Source organism: Hemicordylus capensis, chromosome 1, assembly GCF_027244095.1.
Source record: "Hemicordylus capensis ecotype Gifberg chromosome 1, rHemCap1.1.pri, whole genome shotgun sequence".
Taxonomy (NCBI): domain Eukaryota; kingdom Metazoa; phylum Chordata; class Lepidosauria; order Squamata; family Cordylidae; genus Hemicordylus; species Hemicordylus capensis.
The window spans coordinates 71241724-71258156 of NC_069657.1; the positions used below are offsets into that span (position 1 = coordinate 71241724).

Below are 16433 nucleotides of genomic sequence, written 5' to 3' on the forward strand. Positions count from 1 at the left end.
AAAAATATATATCTTTTTAACAAAAAGGTACTCAAGGCAGTGAATGTCAAATATCTTAGCCTATAATTATGGTGGAAACCAAGGTTTTAAAGCAACAAGACTAAGCTACACTACAGCATACATGCTACGACCAGAAATTAAAACATGCTCTCGTACCTTTAGACACATTGTACCCATACGCTGCATATGCTGCTGCAGAGGCGGCAGCTGCCCCTGCTTTAGCACCTGCCATGGCCGCTGCACTTCCTGCTGTTGATTTCCGGCTCCGGCCTTTCCCTGTGTTTTTTGATCCGCTGTTTGAACCCTTGGGGCGACCCCGGCTTCTACCTGAATGACCTCTTCCTGTGACAGGCATATCCTGTATTGAAATTCCTAAAAGAACAAAAGAAGAAAGGCAACATGGAAACATCTATTGGCATGTCACAAATCCAGTTTAGTAAACACCACATTTGTGTGTGTGTTTATAACTCATGATATGGTGCAGGTATCTTATTCTTCAAGCCAGATATCCATTGTCACATTTTTTTGAAAGACTGGCAGAAAGAAAACTCAGGGATATTTTGGCTCATTCACAAACTGTGATTAGAACATGTCAGGATTTGCTGGGTTCAGATGCAACTCAACAGCAAATCTTGGTTTGTTTTAAACCTGAACCAGAAGTTGAAGTTATAAATTTCCTCCAACGCTCATGATACTAATGATAAATCAGGATTAACAGTTCAGTGCATTTAGCACATAAAGGCTTAGTGCAACATCTGAACTTGGCCTACATGTATCTCTATCAATAAATTCCACAATTGCAGTAGCATTTATATACAGTTCTAATTTAGAGAGTATGCAAAGCTTCACATATATTATCTCAGCACTGTTCCCTCTAAGGTGCGTACATGCGAACAAACCCCCAGGCCCCCACGCAGCAGTTTCTGGTGGGTGTGCAGCCTCTACTGCGCCTGCCACCGCTGCCCAGCACCCTGTTTCCCCCTCTCACCAGCCGGGCCACCGCCTCCCTCCCCCCTCAGCCAGGCACAGTGCGCTTTGCTTGCTTTTTTTAAAACTCTGAAATCCCACTGTTGTGCATTTTGGTGGGATGGCAGGCAGTGAGCTGCTTCCATCTCCCCTCCTCTCAAGTGGCTGCAAGGGCTCTGCTTTCTGCAGCCTGTTTCCAGCTTTTATTCATGTGGAGGAAAGCTGGAAACGGGCTGCAGAGCCCTTGCAATCACTTGAGAGGAGGGGAGGTGGAAAGCCAGGGGCGCATCTAGGGTGGGGCAGGCAGGGCACATGCCCCGGGCGCCACTTGAAGGGGGCGCCATTTCTTAAAATTATTATTATTTTTAAAAGGCTGCCGAAAACAAAATGGCCACCGTGCATGCTCAAATGGCCTCTGTAAGGCCCTAGGCCATACCAGGCCTCACAGAGGCCATTTGAGCATGCGTGGTGGCCATTTTGTTTTCAGCTGCAATTTTTTTGAATTTTTTTTTTTTTAAAAATGGCCACTGCACATGCTTAAATGGTCCCTGAGAGGCCCTAGAGGCCAGCGGGGGGGAGGGGGAACCTTTGCAACCCCCCCGCAGCCTTTAGGAAGCCCCCCAACGGGGCTAAAGGTAATTTTTTAAAATATATATATATAATATAAGTCACTGTACACATATTCAGATATGTGACTTGTATGTGACCTTCAGACTTGTATTTTTCCGCTGCTATCATGGTAAAGTTATCTGAAAGATGGGTGTCAGATGTTTGGACAGGGGGCGCAATTTCAATGCTTGCCCTAGGCGCTGTTTTCCCTAGATACGCCTCTGTGGAAAGCTCACCGCCCGCCATACCATTGCACTGCACAGCGGTGGGCTTTCAGACGTTAAAAAAGGGGACACTCTCCCCTTCTCCTCTATAACCAGCTGCTGTGCTCCATCCTGCTACCGGCAGCAGCGATCTTTAGTGGGGGGGAAAGGAGGGACTTTCCTCTCACCCCTCCTCCCCGTAGCTACTGCTGCTGCAGCTTAAAAAAAAAATTTAAAATCTGTCGAGGTGGAAGCCTGGGGGATGGGGGAGTCCCGTCTCGGCCACTGCCACCGGTAAGTCAGAGGTGAGTAAAATTGTTCCGGGATGGGGCTGTGAAGGGAAGAAAAAGTGTTGTTGTGGGTTAAAATGCGGTCTTTCTTCCCTGCTGCAAGTTAATGTATTGGATGATACCAAAGTTGGTCTGCATACTCTTGAGGGTGAGTTCTGTAGAAATAGCTTAAACAAGAATTATGGCTTTCTTAAACTACTTTGGTGCTGAGCCTTTCACATTTTCAAATGTACATATATAATTTTGAAGCCTAGAAAACTGTTTGGATTCTGTGGATGCTAAAAGAAGCCTTTAGGTTGTGGAAAATTCTCTCTGGCACTGGTTTTGACATTTAAAGCCCTCAACTTGGCCCTAAGCAGTTCTCTGAAGTTCTGCCTAATTGCTTTATTTATTTACCACCAAACTGTAACATCTCAAGGTGGTTTATTTCGAACAAAAACAGTTGAAAACTGTTTATAAAAAATATTTTAAAATTATATAATGTATAAAATTTATATGAAAATAATAATATTTATTTTAAAAATTTGCGTGCCATACTTTAATTCTTTCCCTGTGTGTTTGTGTGACAATGTGCGCACACTACCTTGATACTGCCGCCCAGAACAAAACTCTTTCAATGATGATAAAAAGTAGAGGGAATACTTTATCTCAGTAATCTTTACAAACAGTTTTGTAAGGCAGGTCAGTATTATTATCCACATAATGCAGATGGGTGAGAGAAAGAGTCAATAACTTCCCTAAAGCCACTCAATAGGTTCATGGCTAAGGTGAGAATTGCATTGGCGGTGGAGTGGGGGGGGGGGTTCCCAGCTTACACTCCTACCCCATACACTACAAAAGCTTTTTAATTTTAATACAGAAACCAAATAATTAAGCAAGACCCAAATGATTAAATAGATCATATTTAACTTAACTAAGAAATCTGAATTTTCTGGACTGTCTCTTGCCATAAAGTAAAGTGTGCTGTCGAGTTGCTGTCAACTTCTGGCAACCACAGAGCCCAGTGGTTGACTTTTGGTAGAATACAGAAGGGATTTACAATCGCCATCTCCCACGCAGTATGAGATGATGCCCTTCAGCATCTTCCTATATCACTGCTGCCCGATATAGGTGTTTCCTATAGTCTGGGAAACATTCCAGCGGTGATTTGAACTGGCAACCTCTGGCTTGCTAATCAAGTCATTTCCCCACTGCGCCATTAGGTGGTTTGTCTCTTGCCATAATCCTTAGCAAATCCTACAGTCACACAGAACTCATACTTTGATATTCTTAGGCCAGGGCCTTAAGTTTATAGACACATACTAACCATTCATGTTGTCAGAGACTGAGCCAGTGATGGAAGCAGGAGAGTTTGTGGCTCTTGACTGAGGTGCTGAAGATGCTGGATCATCTACAATCACCAGCATGTCATTGCTGCTCTCATCAGGAGGAATGGATCCCATGTGCAACTCACTGTTGATGGAGATCTTGACCATATAAAAAACAAAAGCTTGTAAGCTTATATTATACTAATCAATTGAGTTTGTATTATGCTAGCAGAGAAAAGTGCTCTCCCTCTCCACAAACCTAAGCCTGGAGAGGCAAAGAACTCCCACAGCTCTACTTTCTGTCTCATGTGTGGCTTTGCCTTATTCTGTGCTGGAATATGGGGCTCTAACAGGAGGTAAAATTTTGTGTTCTAAATTCTGTTAGTTAGGTGTAAATATTACAGACTCTCATCTCATCAAATGACTGTAAAAAGAATGAATTCTCTGTAATGTTCTGGGGCAAATGTGCAATTATCAAGTATAAACTGCTGTCTAGGAGTTTACTTTATGCATCTCCAGGTAGGAAAACTTCATATATGAAATGGCCCTATAGCGATGTAAAGAGATCCTTACCTCACTGAACGGGCTAGGCATAGCAGAGTCTACACTAACAAATGACTCATCCCCATCAGCTGACAGATTGGAGTTATCTGCAGATGGAACAAATGGGATCACCAGATTCATGCCCTCTTTCCTTTTTCTCCCATCTAACTCATCTTCCTTCTTTTTCTGCAAACAAAAAAACAAACGTCAAAAGGTCTAGAAAGAGGCCAAAAGGCAGACAGATAAGGCTTCAGTCAACCACACAATGCATATATTTAATAAAATATTTTTATACACTCTTTCTGCTATGAAAACGGCATTCAAAACAGTAAGCAACATTTTTTAAAACCCCAAATACTAACAGTAAGGAACAATAAAACATAGCAAAACAGAGACCACCACCCCACCCTATGTCAAGCTATAATTCTGATGAGAGAAGATTGTTTTTACAATCCTCCAAAGGCAGTTATAGAGAGGGCTAGGCAGGTCTCACAGAAGAAGTTAAACAACATGAGTATGGCTAATGGGAAGGTCCCATCTCAAGTCTCCACTGGCCTCAGCCAACTAAAGAGTACAGTGGCAACTGGTATTCAGAGGCATCCTCCCTCTGAGGCTGGAGGTGGTCTATAGCCCTCCAACTAGTAGCCGTTGATAGACCTCTCTTCCATGAAGTTATCCAAACCCCTCTTCAAGCCATCCAGGTTGTTGGCTGTCACCACATCTTGTGGCAGAGAATTCCACAAGTTGATTATGCATTGTGAGAAAGAGTACTTCCTTTTGTTGGTCCTAAATTTCTAGGCAATCAATTTCATGAGATGACCCCTGGTTCAATGTTCTCTCTAATGTTTTTCATCTGTGTGCGGAATGAGTTTTGTTCTGGGTGGCAGTATCAAGGCAGTGCGCGCACGTGCATTCAGAGTGGGGCCTTCTTGATTCAATCTGAGCAGGATCTGAAATTAACTGAGTGAACATCCAAAAATGTGTGAGCGTGTGCACATGCACACGCCTCAAAGGGAACACTGCCCTGGTTCTAGTGTTATGCGAGAGGGAGAAAAATTTCTCTCTATCAACTTTCTTCACACCATGCGAGCTTTTCTAATAAACTTTTAAGCCTTAAGCAAATTCATGGGGGGAAATGCAAATACAACACAAAATGGAAGAACAGACAACAGCTAACATAAGCAAACACATACATCCCTTGAAGATTTTAAATGATGGATTTGTTCACCCAGCCAGACTGGCAGGCTCTGAAAGTAACCTGAGTGGAACAGACTGCCCTATTGCTCCAGAAGATAATGAAAATTCATATTTAAAGAAAACAAATGAACAGAAAATTGTTGAAAATACCTTTTCAGCATATTTCTCCCTCTTTCGTTTACGCTCTTTTACACGATTTGTCTCCTCCTGCTGCCGCTTCTCCTCCTGACGCTGACGCACTGTGAGTTTAAAACAAGAAAAATAGTCTGAAATCTTTATCAGGAGGGCTGTAAAAACTCTTGCAAAACTCATATTTTCTAGAATCTGACCCGGGTTGCCCCTTTAATCCCACCTCTTCTATATCTCTATATCTCAATCTAGCCCCATTCCCTTCTATAGTATCCTACCCCTTCCTCAAAAGAACTGAGACTATTGTACCAACATATATAAATACTTTACACCAATGTACAGAAGTAAAAAAGGAAATTTTTTACTGTGAATTCTACTCTCCAAAGGTCCAGTAGGGTATTTCAGAAGCATTGGCATAGCACCTTCCCCCTTAATTAGTAGGTAGGTTCCACTTTAAAGTAGCTTCTTCAGGGAAAGGGGTCACCATGTCCTCCTCAACCACACTTGAAGAGCTAAGGTATTCCTTAACTCTATGTAGATGAAGAAATAAAGACTGAGAAAAAACTGCAAACCATAAAGCTTTAATGGCCTTTAGAAGAGCAGAAGGGATCAGGATAGGACAAGGAACCAGCCACTGGGCCTCAGCTACCACCGCTACATATGTGATGAAGGCAGAAAACTGAATTCACCTGTCATCAATAGTGCTGGTCTTCTGGAGAAAAGAAGTGGTGTGTGGAATGCCCTTAAGTCTCAGAGAAATAGAAATTCATGATAAGAAATTTCCTCTTCTCCCTAGACTCACGAAAGGCATTCCAGAAGCACCAGGATTTTAAAAAGCAATACTATAGCAGGCTGAGACTCTAGATTGATCAGCCAATTTTTTTTGAGAAAATGTTGACCTGCCTCCCAAAGGCCTCATCTGCAGAAGAAAAGGTATCGATCTTATAGTGCTTGGGGAAAGTACATACAGAAGCCCAAGTTGCTACATGGCAGATAGCCTTCAAAATTAAAACTCCTTTTGAAGGCTGATGTGGCTTCTTCCCCAAAACAAATGGGCCATAATGTTGAACAGCAGTTCTTTCCCCAAACTTTGATACATCAAGAAATTTAATCCTTGAGCCACCTGGAAATTGTGGCCATGGAAACCTTCCTTCTCCAAGAAGCAGCCCTGAAAGGCCACAAACAAGATCTCATTCTATCTAGAGATCACAGTTCTGTCCAAATAAAATCAAAGAGCCATTTAAGTTCCTGCACAAGCTTGAGACAGAAGGAGGGCAGAGAAAGTTCCTGAGACATGTGGAACATAGAGGTGATCTAGAGAATAAAGGATGACTCAGCTCTAAGTATCACCTTATCCTTGTGGAAAATACATGCATGCCAGTCCTTGTTGCCCCACTTTATCTCCAGTGTGTCTGAGCCTTCTACAATTGATAATGGGAGACTAATCTTCTTACTTGGGTATCTTCTGGCATGGCAAAGTTCACTATGGGACATCCAAACAGCCTCATTATGGTGGAATACAAGTGAGTGTGGCATCCACTCGAACTCCTGCATTAATGTTCTGCTGAGCCAGTTAGTCACCAGGGTGACTGATCCCACCAGATGCTCCAGTTGCAGGGACAGGAGATTCCTCTCTGCCCAAATCACCTCCGTTTGCAGAGATCACAATCTTGTGCCATCCTGTCCACTGACATACGATTTTGCTGATATATTTGTTTGCCCTGATGAGGATGCGATTCCTGGTCACCATGCTCTGGAAGATCCACAGGGCCAGATGGATAGTCTGTAGTGCTTCTCTGAGGCACATTATACAGGAGTTGGAATGGATGTTCCGGACAAGGTCCACTGGGATACCTGACCCCTTGATGGGCTTTCCACTCGAAAAGGTTGGCACTTGTAGTAATGGCTATTCTGTTTGCAATTAACAGGCTGAATTCCTGAGACAACTCAAGTGGGGTGAACTGCCAGTTCAGGTAGAAACAAGAGACTTCATAAGACTAGCAACTGGAGGTAAGTGAAGGGCACAATCTGGTCCTGCAAAAACCAAATGATTTTCTGGAAAGGGCAAACATGGAATTGCAACAAACTGACCAGGTATTGGCATGTTCATCAGGGGAAACAGCTGGGCCAGATCCTTAAGGTTCTAGTACTCTGATTAAGACCCTTATAGTCTACTGTATTCATCCCTTGGATGAAGTATGTTGGCGGGAAGATCATCTTCTGCCTTTCTTTTGTGAGAAACCTTCTGTGTCTAAGAGTGTCCAGTACTACTCCCAGACATTCCAGACTCTACACTGATAATCTCTCAGTTCACAGAATTACAGGATTATTGAGTTGGAAGGTATCTTGGAGGTCTTTCAGGCCGACTCTCTGATCAGTACAGGAATCTAGTACAGTATTCTTGATAGATGGCTGTCCAACCTCTGTTTGAAAATTTCTAGCGAAGAAGAGTCCATGATGGTATGAGGCAGGCTGCTACATTGTTGAACAGCTTTTATAGTCAGGAAGTTCCTTCTAATGTCTTGCCTGAATCTTCTTCCTTGTAATTTCAATCCATTAGTTTTAGTCCTGCCCTCAGAAGCAATGGAGAACAAGTCTGCTCCTTCTTCTATGTGGAAGCAACTCAGATATTTGAAGGTGGCTGTCATATCTCCTCTTAAGTCTTCTCTTCCCCAGGCAAAAAAGACCTTAGCTCCTTTAACCATTTCTCATAGGATTTTGATTTAAAAGTTCACAATATGTTGTTGCAGTCAATCCAGTGTAGCCTTGAGATCTCTCAAAGGTTTTTCACGGGATGATTGCCTATTCGTATATAATCTAAGTAAAGGTTGAGGTAATGATGTTTATCCTTCCTTTTCTTTCCCTTTTGCAGTTTTATTAGTAGGAACTGGAATGACTATGGGATTAACGGCCCTACAAGGAAGAAAATTCTTTTTACCTCCTGATTTACAAGGGCCTTGATCCACTTTGTGAACTGAGAGAAGCCCCAATTGCCATTGAGATCTGAGGGAAGGACAGGGTGGAACTAGTGGAGACGAATTACTCACCCTTTTCACATCCCAACTGGGGACAAACAGCAGAAGTATCTGTGGAAGTCAAATGACAGAGCCCGAAACTGAAAGTGGCACTAGTTGTAATAAAAGCACAGCTAATTCCCCCTTGATGGTTGGCTTCACACCCTTGTTTGGTGCCAAAAAGGTCTCTTCTGAGGTTGGCTGTTAGCAGCACCGACCAGCTGAAATGCTGTGCAAACATCCTTGCCTTTTGCCTGTTGCTCTTCAGGGTGCCATGCCTGCGTGTCAGATTTCTCCATTACAGCTGGGGCTTTTAATCAAGGCCCTGCTGCTGAGGATGAAGTGCTTAGTGCCACTTGTATTTCAGCTTGAAGGAATTTCCCCACCTTCTCCCCATGAGGGGCCCTCATCCCTAACAAGGATGCATCGAGAGAGGTGGGGGCAGGAAAACCCTAGAAAAATGGAGCTCTTCAGAGTGCAAAAGCACCATACTGATCTGCTCATGAGGCACGGCCACTCTGGGAGGACAGGAAAACCTCTATCTCACTGGATAAGCTATTGTAAAGTGGACCCTGGCTACTAAGATGCCATCCCAATGCTTCTAGAATGCCCTCCAGGAGTCTAATTGAAGGCTTGAACTGTAATATGCCCCTTTTCCAGACATTTAAATTTAAACGAAAGACAGAACAGAAAGGAAACATGAAGATTTCTCTCTTGCCTCATCTACATATTCCTGAGTAGTTTGTTTAAAAAGCAGAAGGAATGACTGATCCTTGCTACATGCTGCAGCTCAGCACTGGTTGAAGCAAGGTATTACAGGTTGAAGCAACTAGTATTATTATTACCATATCACCTCATTCTCACCTATGCACCACACTTCCACTTCCCAACACATACTACAGTGGGTGATGCCTTTCTTTCCTTACATCCTTCCTTTTCCCTATACTCCAAAGGCATATGAACTATAATGGCAGGAGAAAGAATGATTTCCCACACTGTACTTCAAACCTGAAAGCTCCCACTGTGGTTTAAAACTCTCCTTGGATTATTTTACTGTAAGGCACGTTCGAATTAACCCGGTCATACTCTGTAGTAAAATGGCAATGAAAATGGAGCCTAAATACAAATATCTCTGTTATCTTTAAAACTCAACACTACATGCACATCATAAATTCTTCCATCCATCGCATTTTATAATTATGGATTATGAAGCCAGAAAACAGAAACAAATGCACATATTTGGATAAAATGATTTCAAAATTTGGTGAGGTATAGGACAGGGGTAGGAATATGGTCACCCACGTACACTTTTTCTCAAGCTCCTCATCATCCAGCAGCAGACTAACCACCTCCTTGGGTTTCAAGGTATCTGGTTTAAAATTGCCACCGGAGATCACCATCCTTTGAATCTAGAAGAAAGGAAGAAGATATCAGCAGCTTTTCTCAGATGATTCAATGCCAAGGCAATCAAGAGGCAGAGGGGAAATCACTTATGTTGGTATGCTAGTCAGAGGTATGATGAGGTACATTTACTTTTTAAAAAAACAAACTGAGTTGTCAATACAAAGTGTGACATAATAAACTTGATTGCTACTGGGTTGTTCTGCTTTATAAACTATCTTGAATAGGAAATAAATACATAAAGATCATATATACAGGTTCAAACTGTAAACATTTTTTTGGGAGGTGTACATGTTTTATGCTTTTAGATATTAAATGCACTACAGTTTGGTTCACATATGCCATGAACACACAGTACAAACATATAAGGCACCAGCTATTTTCTAATACACACTCATATATGCACAGGTCCAAGAACAGAGGGCCTCAAATAAAAACAAAGAGATGCTGATGAGGGAGCTGCTGTGTTGGTAACCCAGTACACAGAAGGGGAAGTGGACACAACTATCTCAAACTGGTAAGAAAACAGCCTTGGCAGCTGGCAAGGTTTCTCCCCCAGTTCCTCTGGGGCCAATGACATGGGCTATAGTTCTCACTCTAGTCCTAGGAGGCACCCCACAGCGAAGAAAGGTATAATGTGTACCCCAGTCTCATCAGAACCCTGACACTCTGCTTGTTCTAGCCATTATTTCAGAGACCTACCCTAACTGATAGGCATATCCAGCAGTAGCTCAAATCTACCTGCAGCTCTGTTGAAGCCAGGACATTTAACAGAGCTATCAGTTTGTAATATAACCCTGTAATTCTTGCATGATTTATTTTTGAATTCATATTCTGTTTTTTGCCACAGGCCTAAAGCAGCTAACAAGAAGTTAAAATAGCATAAAAGCAACAAAACAATGAAGAATAGAAAAATTAAACACAATTATTGTGGACAGTATTTTCTACACAATGTGGTATATTATCTCCATTTAACCATGTTTCCCTCTCTGGAGATGGTGTCTGATTTCTCAATAATCACACTCCATCCTCCCTGCTATCCTTTTGACATTTCAATATATTTTTCATATATTTCTCTTACTCATACCTCACTTTTCTCCTTGGCCCTCTGCAAGATGCGCTCCTCGATGGTGCCTTTACAAATCAACCGGTACACAGTGACCTGCTTTGTCTGACCTAGCCTGTGAGCTCGATCCATGGCTTGTTGATCCACTGTTGGATTCCAGTCACTATCGTAGAAAATTACCTGTCAGGGCATTTTTTGAAAAAAGTTACAAATACAAAAATGATTCTAGTACCTCCATCCATAGGCTATCTAGCACCTTAAATTTATAGTAAATATTTTTTATTTTTGCTCCCAAAATAATCTTGTGAGCAGGTCACTAGAATTCAGTTTTACTGGAAAAAAGGGGTCTGATCCAGAGAGCTGTAATCAGTGTTTCCCTTGTGGGATGGCGCTCTCCTGCTTCCTCCTTCATGATACAGTTCTCAATACCCCATAAAAGCTGGTCCCAAGGGCCTGCTGGTAGAGGAGGGAGTAGAAAAAACTTCACACATGGACCCTTGTGCAAGCTGATCACTTCAGCAGCTGCCACAATGAACAGACTTTCTCCCTGCACAAGACACCTCTGGCTCAACAATAAATATGTGCCCAGGACTACTCAGTGAGTCTTCAGGGCAATGGAGAGACATGAATCCAGATAGAAGTCCAATTCTGTATCTGCTGAACTCCACTGGTGGTAAGAAATGTGGATTATTTAACTCTTCAATTTGGCAGGGGCCAATTGCGTTTACATACATAATTATGGTACCATAAAATAACCTGACTATATTCTAAAATTTTACATATGGTCATAGGTATCTTCTATATATACAATTTTCTAAGGCAAACCCATGGCTAATCCTGTGTGTGGCAGCTTTTGCAAGAGTTCGCAAGCAAAAGCACCTCCTCCCTATCTGCATATGGAATCCCCACTGCCCAATCAGGTGATTTTGCTTGCGAACTCTCGCGAGAGCTGCCATACATGGGATTAGCCACGAGTATGCCTTAGAGAATTATATAGATAGACAGATAGAAGATTCTGAAAAATACACTTTGGACATTTTGAACCTTTAGCATGTCCAACACATGTAGGTATAATTTAATTTGGGGTGGGGGTGGGGGTCAAAGTACAGTGCTATGCAAAACTGCCTGCCAAAGGCACACTGCAATAACAAAACAGTGGGGAGTTAGTAGTCTTTACTTCAATTTAAAATACTGCTGTTTACATATTAGAATAAGATGATAATTACTGAAGGGTTGTTTTACGCATTACAGTTTCTAACACTGAGATAAATTCCAAGGAAGAAAAGGCACATTATAAATGTATTGCAAATTGTTTCTTTTTCTATGTATATATGGGATGTTGTGCACAATTGCAAATTTCGGATCAGATCTGAATCCAATACAGAACCATGGATATCGGTTTCAGATCCTTTGGGCCCTTCATAATCTGGATTTGTATAAGATTTATCCCCCACTGCCAGTGAAAATTCCCCATAGATGTCTATGGGGAAACGTTGTTGTTTTTTTTTAATGCTGAAAAAATGGTTAGTAAGGGTGTTTTGAAGTCTGGCACATAAGTAAGTAAGGATGGTAAGACTCTATATATTTAATTGTTTAGCATCTTCTTGTTTTTTAATTTCATTTTTAAAAAGTAACCCAGAAATTGTACTCATATCAGAGAATCACAAAAGAAAAGTGATAAAAACCCAAGAATTGCAGGGGAAGTGATGCAACATCAAAGAATTCACCACTTTATTTTAAAAATTCCAAGTAAATAATCAGTGAAATAAATAAATAAACAAATAAATAAACAAACAAATAAATAAATAAATGCATGGGCTGGCAAGTAGGCAAATGGGGATATAGATGGCAGATGATGGCTCCCCCCACCCCATCCCAGCAATTAGGCGGGAGAAATGCAGTATTCATTTTGTATTTATGTTGCCATTTAGAGCTCCAGAATGCCAATAATTGCTCCAGAAATCCCCAAATCGTGTCAGATAATTCTGGGCTGGAATAAGCTTCTCTATTCTGGAGTGGAATTGTTTTCCGAATCCTCCAGAATGGCCTTAGGCCATTTCCAGCATTCTGGCTCCAATACTGGTCAACCCTAGAAGTCATTGTGTACATCAGTCACACAATCAGAGTACTTGCACTGAAATCAACAGTTGCATCACATTTCATATATGCTTTTCTAAATGATGATCATGATGACCTGCTTTTTTCTACATGATATCTGCTTTTTTGAGAATATCTGCTTTTTTTCTACATGATGATAATCTCCATACCAGAAAAGCACAAAGCAAAAAACAGACATATATTCTGAACTAGGAAATAGAAGATGAGAGAGCATTAAGTTTGTTTAATTCCTGGCAAAACCCAGTTCCTACTTGTAAAGACCAATGCCTGTGGTATTAATTAAGGGGATTGAAGTAGCTTTAATTCACATAGTATACATCTTGTTTCAGTGCTTGTTCATTTCGACTATGTGCACACTATTCTGGAATAGCCTATGGCATTAAGATAACATATTCAAGCCAAGCTGTTTACTTGCCGTATCAGCAGCTGTAAGGTTAATGCCTAAGCCACCAGCTCTTGTGCTTAACAAGAAGACAAAGATATCATTCCTAGAGAGAGAGAGAGAGAGAGAGAGAGAGAGAGAGAGAGAGAGAGAGAGAGAGAGAGAAATAATCAATTTCAGTTACACTGAAGCACTATACATAAACAATGCATAAGACAATCAAGATTTTCAAGACAAAACATTTTTACATCAAAGTAGTCATTTTGAAAAGTTCTTGCTTTAATGATCCAACAATGAATGCTCATAAAAATCCACCAAAATTATGTTGTTAAAGAGAGATCTAGTATATTTTACTTTAGGGTGTATTTGTGGGAAAGAATACCACAGAGAAGTGAAAAAGGGAATACTAACAAGGTTTTATTAAAATACTGTGCTTGCATTGTAAAGAATTAAATAAATGTTCTGGCAAAACATTCTGCTAGCAAAGCTGTTAACATTTCTTTTTCTTCTTGGAAGCACACCTATAAGAAGTAACTTCAGAATTCTTTTTTATATAAACTCTTTCCCACTAACTGCATCACCACCACTTTATGGAACATCTTTCAAAATGAATTGCTAATTTTTTAAGTATCATAAGAGTATCACAAACATATTTTTCTAGTAAGTGTCAATTCAGTTTTAACACATTACTTTCATTCGCTATTTTGGATGTTCAGAAAATCTGTTATCTTTCATAAGATCCCTGCTCAGAAGGTTTGATTATGTGGTAGACAGAAGTCTACATCCAAACTAAGACTTGTGCACAGGGAACACTTGTGTGCATGCACAGACAGCCAATTTTCAGTTATCCCTACTTCCCTTTGCATTGCAGCCATCTCTGCCTTCTTACTCTTCTTCTCCATGCACAAAAGTGTTCCCCACACCAAACTTAGTTTGGATGTAGGCTGATAGCTCTTGGAACTTGATCACATATTATGATTATGGGTTGTAACTAAAGTTTGTGCTCTGTCCAAGGAAGAACCACTCATGGAAGGGATTCATGGTGCAGCTCTCCTTTCAGTTCATGAGTTCATGTACTCATGGGTACAAGCTTTCCTTTCATGAATGGAGCAATAACTCTGCATGTAACCTTATATTTTGAGTATAATTTCTGCTGGTTTGCCCTTCCATTATTTATACTTTACCAGGAATAAGCAGACATGATAGTGGGTGCAATGAAGTTCCTGTGCAGGCGCAGAACCCTTTCTTATGGCTTGCAATGGATCACAATCCAGATCTGCATATGTCCTCCTAGTAATAATTCTGCCAGCCACATTGGCATTAAGTCTGGAGCAATTTCTGCTTTCACTAAATTTTATACAAGTTTTGTCCCAAATTTTGCCTTCCTAAAGAGCACTGCTGCACAGTGATAGTAGTGGCATGTAGGGTTGTCCTCTCACCCCCCAAACACCTCCACCATTGGCCTGGAGTCTCCAGAAATCAGCATCAATCTCCAGGTGACTACTGAAAACAATCCTGGAGATGTTCATGGCTTGATATTATCAAAAATATTGGGGGGTACAAGGGTGGGAAGAGAATATCCAGGAATAACTTCCGTCAGAGTTGGAAACCTTATTGGCTCAAGTATGTCTGAGGACTCGTAGCCTGGAGGAACTTAAGATGAGAATGAAAAAAGGAACTCAACTTATTGAAACAGGAAGAAAACCACCACAAAGTTGAAGATCTACAGGCCGTATTTAGGAGGGCCAATGCATACTCTCACTTTTCCTGCTAAAATGTCCAGTTTGGCCCAGAAATACAGGTGAAACTCAGAAAATTAGAATATCGTGCAAAAGTCCATTAATTTCAGTAATGCAAATTAAAAGGTGAAACTGATATATGAGACAGACCCATTACATGCAAAGCGAGATAAGTCAAGCCTTAATTTGTTATAATTGTGATGATCATGGCGTACAGCTCATGAAAACCCCAAATCCACAATCTCAGAAAATTAGAATATTACATGGAACCAAGAAGACAAGGATTGAAGAATAGAACAATACGGGACCTCTGAAAAGTATACAGTGTACTGTGCTTGACTGGCCAGCAAACTCGCCTGACCTGACCCCATAGAGAATCTATGGGGCATTGCCAAGAGAAGGATGAGAGACATGAGACCAAACAATGCAGAATTGCTGAAGGCCACTAATGAAGCATCCTGGTCTTCCATAATACCTCATCAGTGCCACAGGCTGATAGCATCCATTCCACGCCGCATTGAGGCAGTAATTGCTGCAAAAGGGGCCCAAACCAAGTACTGAATACATATGCATGCTTATACTTTTCAGAGGTCCGATATTGTTCTATTCTTCAATCCTTGTCTTCTTGGTTCCATGTAATATTCTAATTTTCTGAGATTATGGATTTGGGGTTTTCATGAGCTGTACGCCATGATCATCACAATTATAACAAATTAAGGCTTGACTTATCTCGCTTTGCATGTAATGCGTCTGTCTCATATATCAGTTTCACCTTTTAATTTGCATTACTGAAATTAATGGACTTTTGCATGCTATTCTAATTTTCCGAGTTTCACCTGTATATAGATGCAGTTTTTGCCCCCTATTTCCACAACTGCAGCAGTACTTTCTGGTATCATAACTGCATAAGGTGCTGCAAAACATATAAATAGGTTGCTTACCTGTAACTGATGATCTGGTAGTGATCCGTTGCATTAATAAGGAACAGGTTCTGTGCCTGTGCAGGGACCTTGAGTGTAGATTGACTAGCTCCTTGTGATGACCACTCTGCCCTGCACGTGCTACATGCTTCTGTTGAAATCGGCAGTTGAGGGCACCATTTTCTTAGTTTCTTGCAGACCACCTTTGACGATCATGCAGAGTCCACACTTGGTAAGTGTCCCCCACCCACCTTTTCGTAATAGTTTACTCCTACTACTACTGTTGTGGGGAGGTTCAGGAGGGATTTATGGATACAACAGATCACTACCAGATCATCAGTTACAGGTAAACAACCTGTTTATCTGGACCGTGATCCGTTGCATTAATAAGGGATGGGTGATTAGCCAGCTTCATTTCTAGGTGGTGGGCACAGTAGTCTCTGCAGCCTATTGCAACACCTGCTTCAAAACACTCCTCCCCAAACCTGCCTGTGCAGCAGATCACAGGTCAATGGCATAATGCTTTATAAATGGCTGCTGTGAAGACCA

At 41.3% G+C, this 16433-nt stretch overlaps 1 protein-coding gene across 6 annotated transcripts in view; it reads right to left on the minus strand.

The window, feature by feature from the left end:
• The window catches only part of INO80 (INO80 complex ATPase subunit), a 139544-nt gene that overhangs the window by 2109 nt on the left and 121002 nt on the right, over positions 1-16433 (minus strand). For all 6 annotated transcript variants that reach the window (XM_053285801.1, XM_053285802.1, XM_053285803.1 and 3 more), the window contains 7 exons: positions 13259-13331; positions 10747-10905; positions 9565-9667; positions 5266-5354; positions 3949-4104; positions 3375-3534; positions 157-372 (listed from right to left, as the gene is read on the minus strand). In XM_053285801.1, coding sequence (XP_053141776.1) covers positions 157-372; positions 3375-3534; positions 3949-4104; positions 5266-5354; positions 9565-9667; positions 10747-10905; positions 13259-13331 — 956 coding nt within the window. The remainder of the gene's footprint in view (positions 1-156; positions 373-3374; positions 3535-3948; positions 4105-5265; positions 5355-9564; positions 9668-10746; positions 10906-13258; positions 13332-16433) is intronic.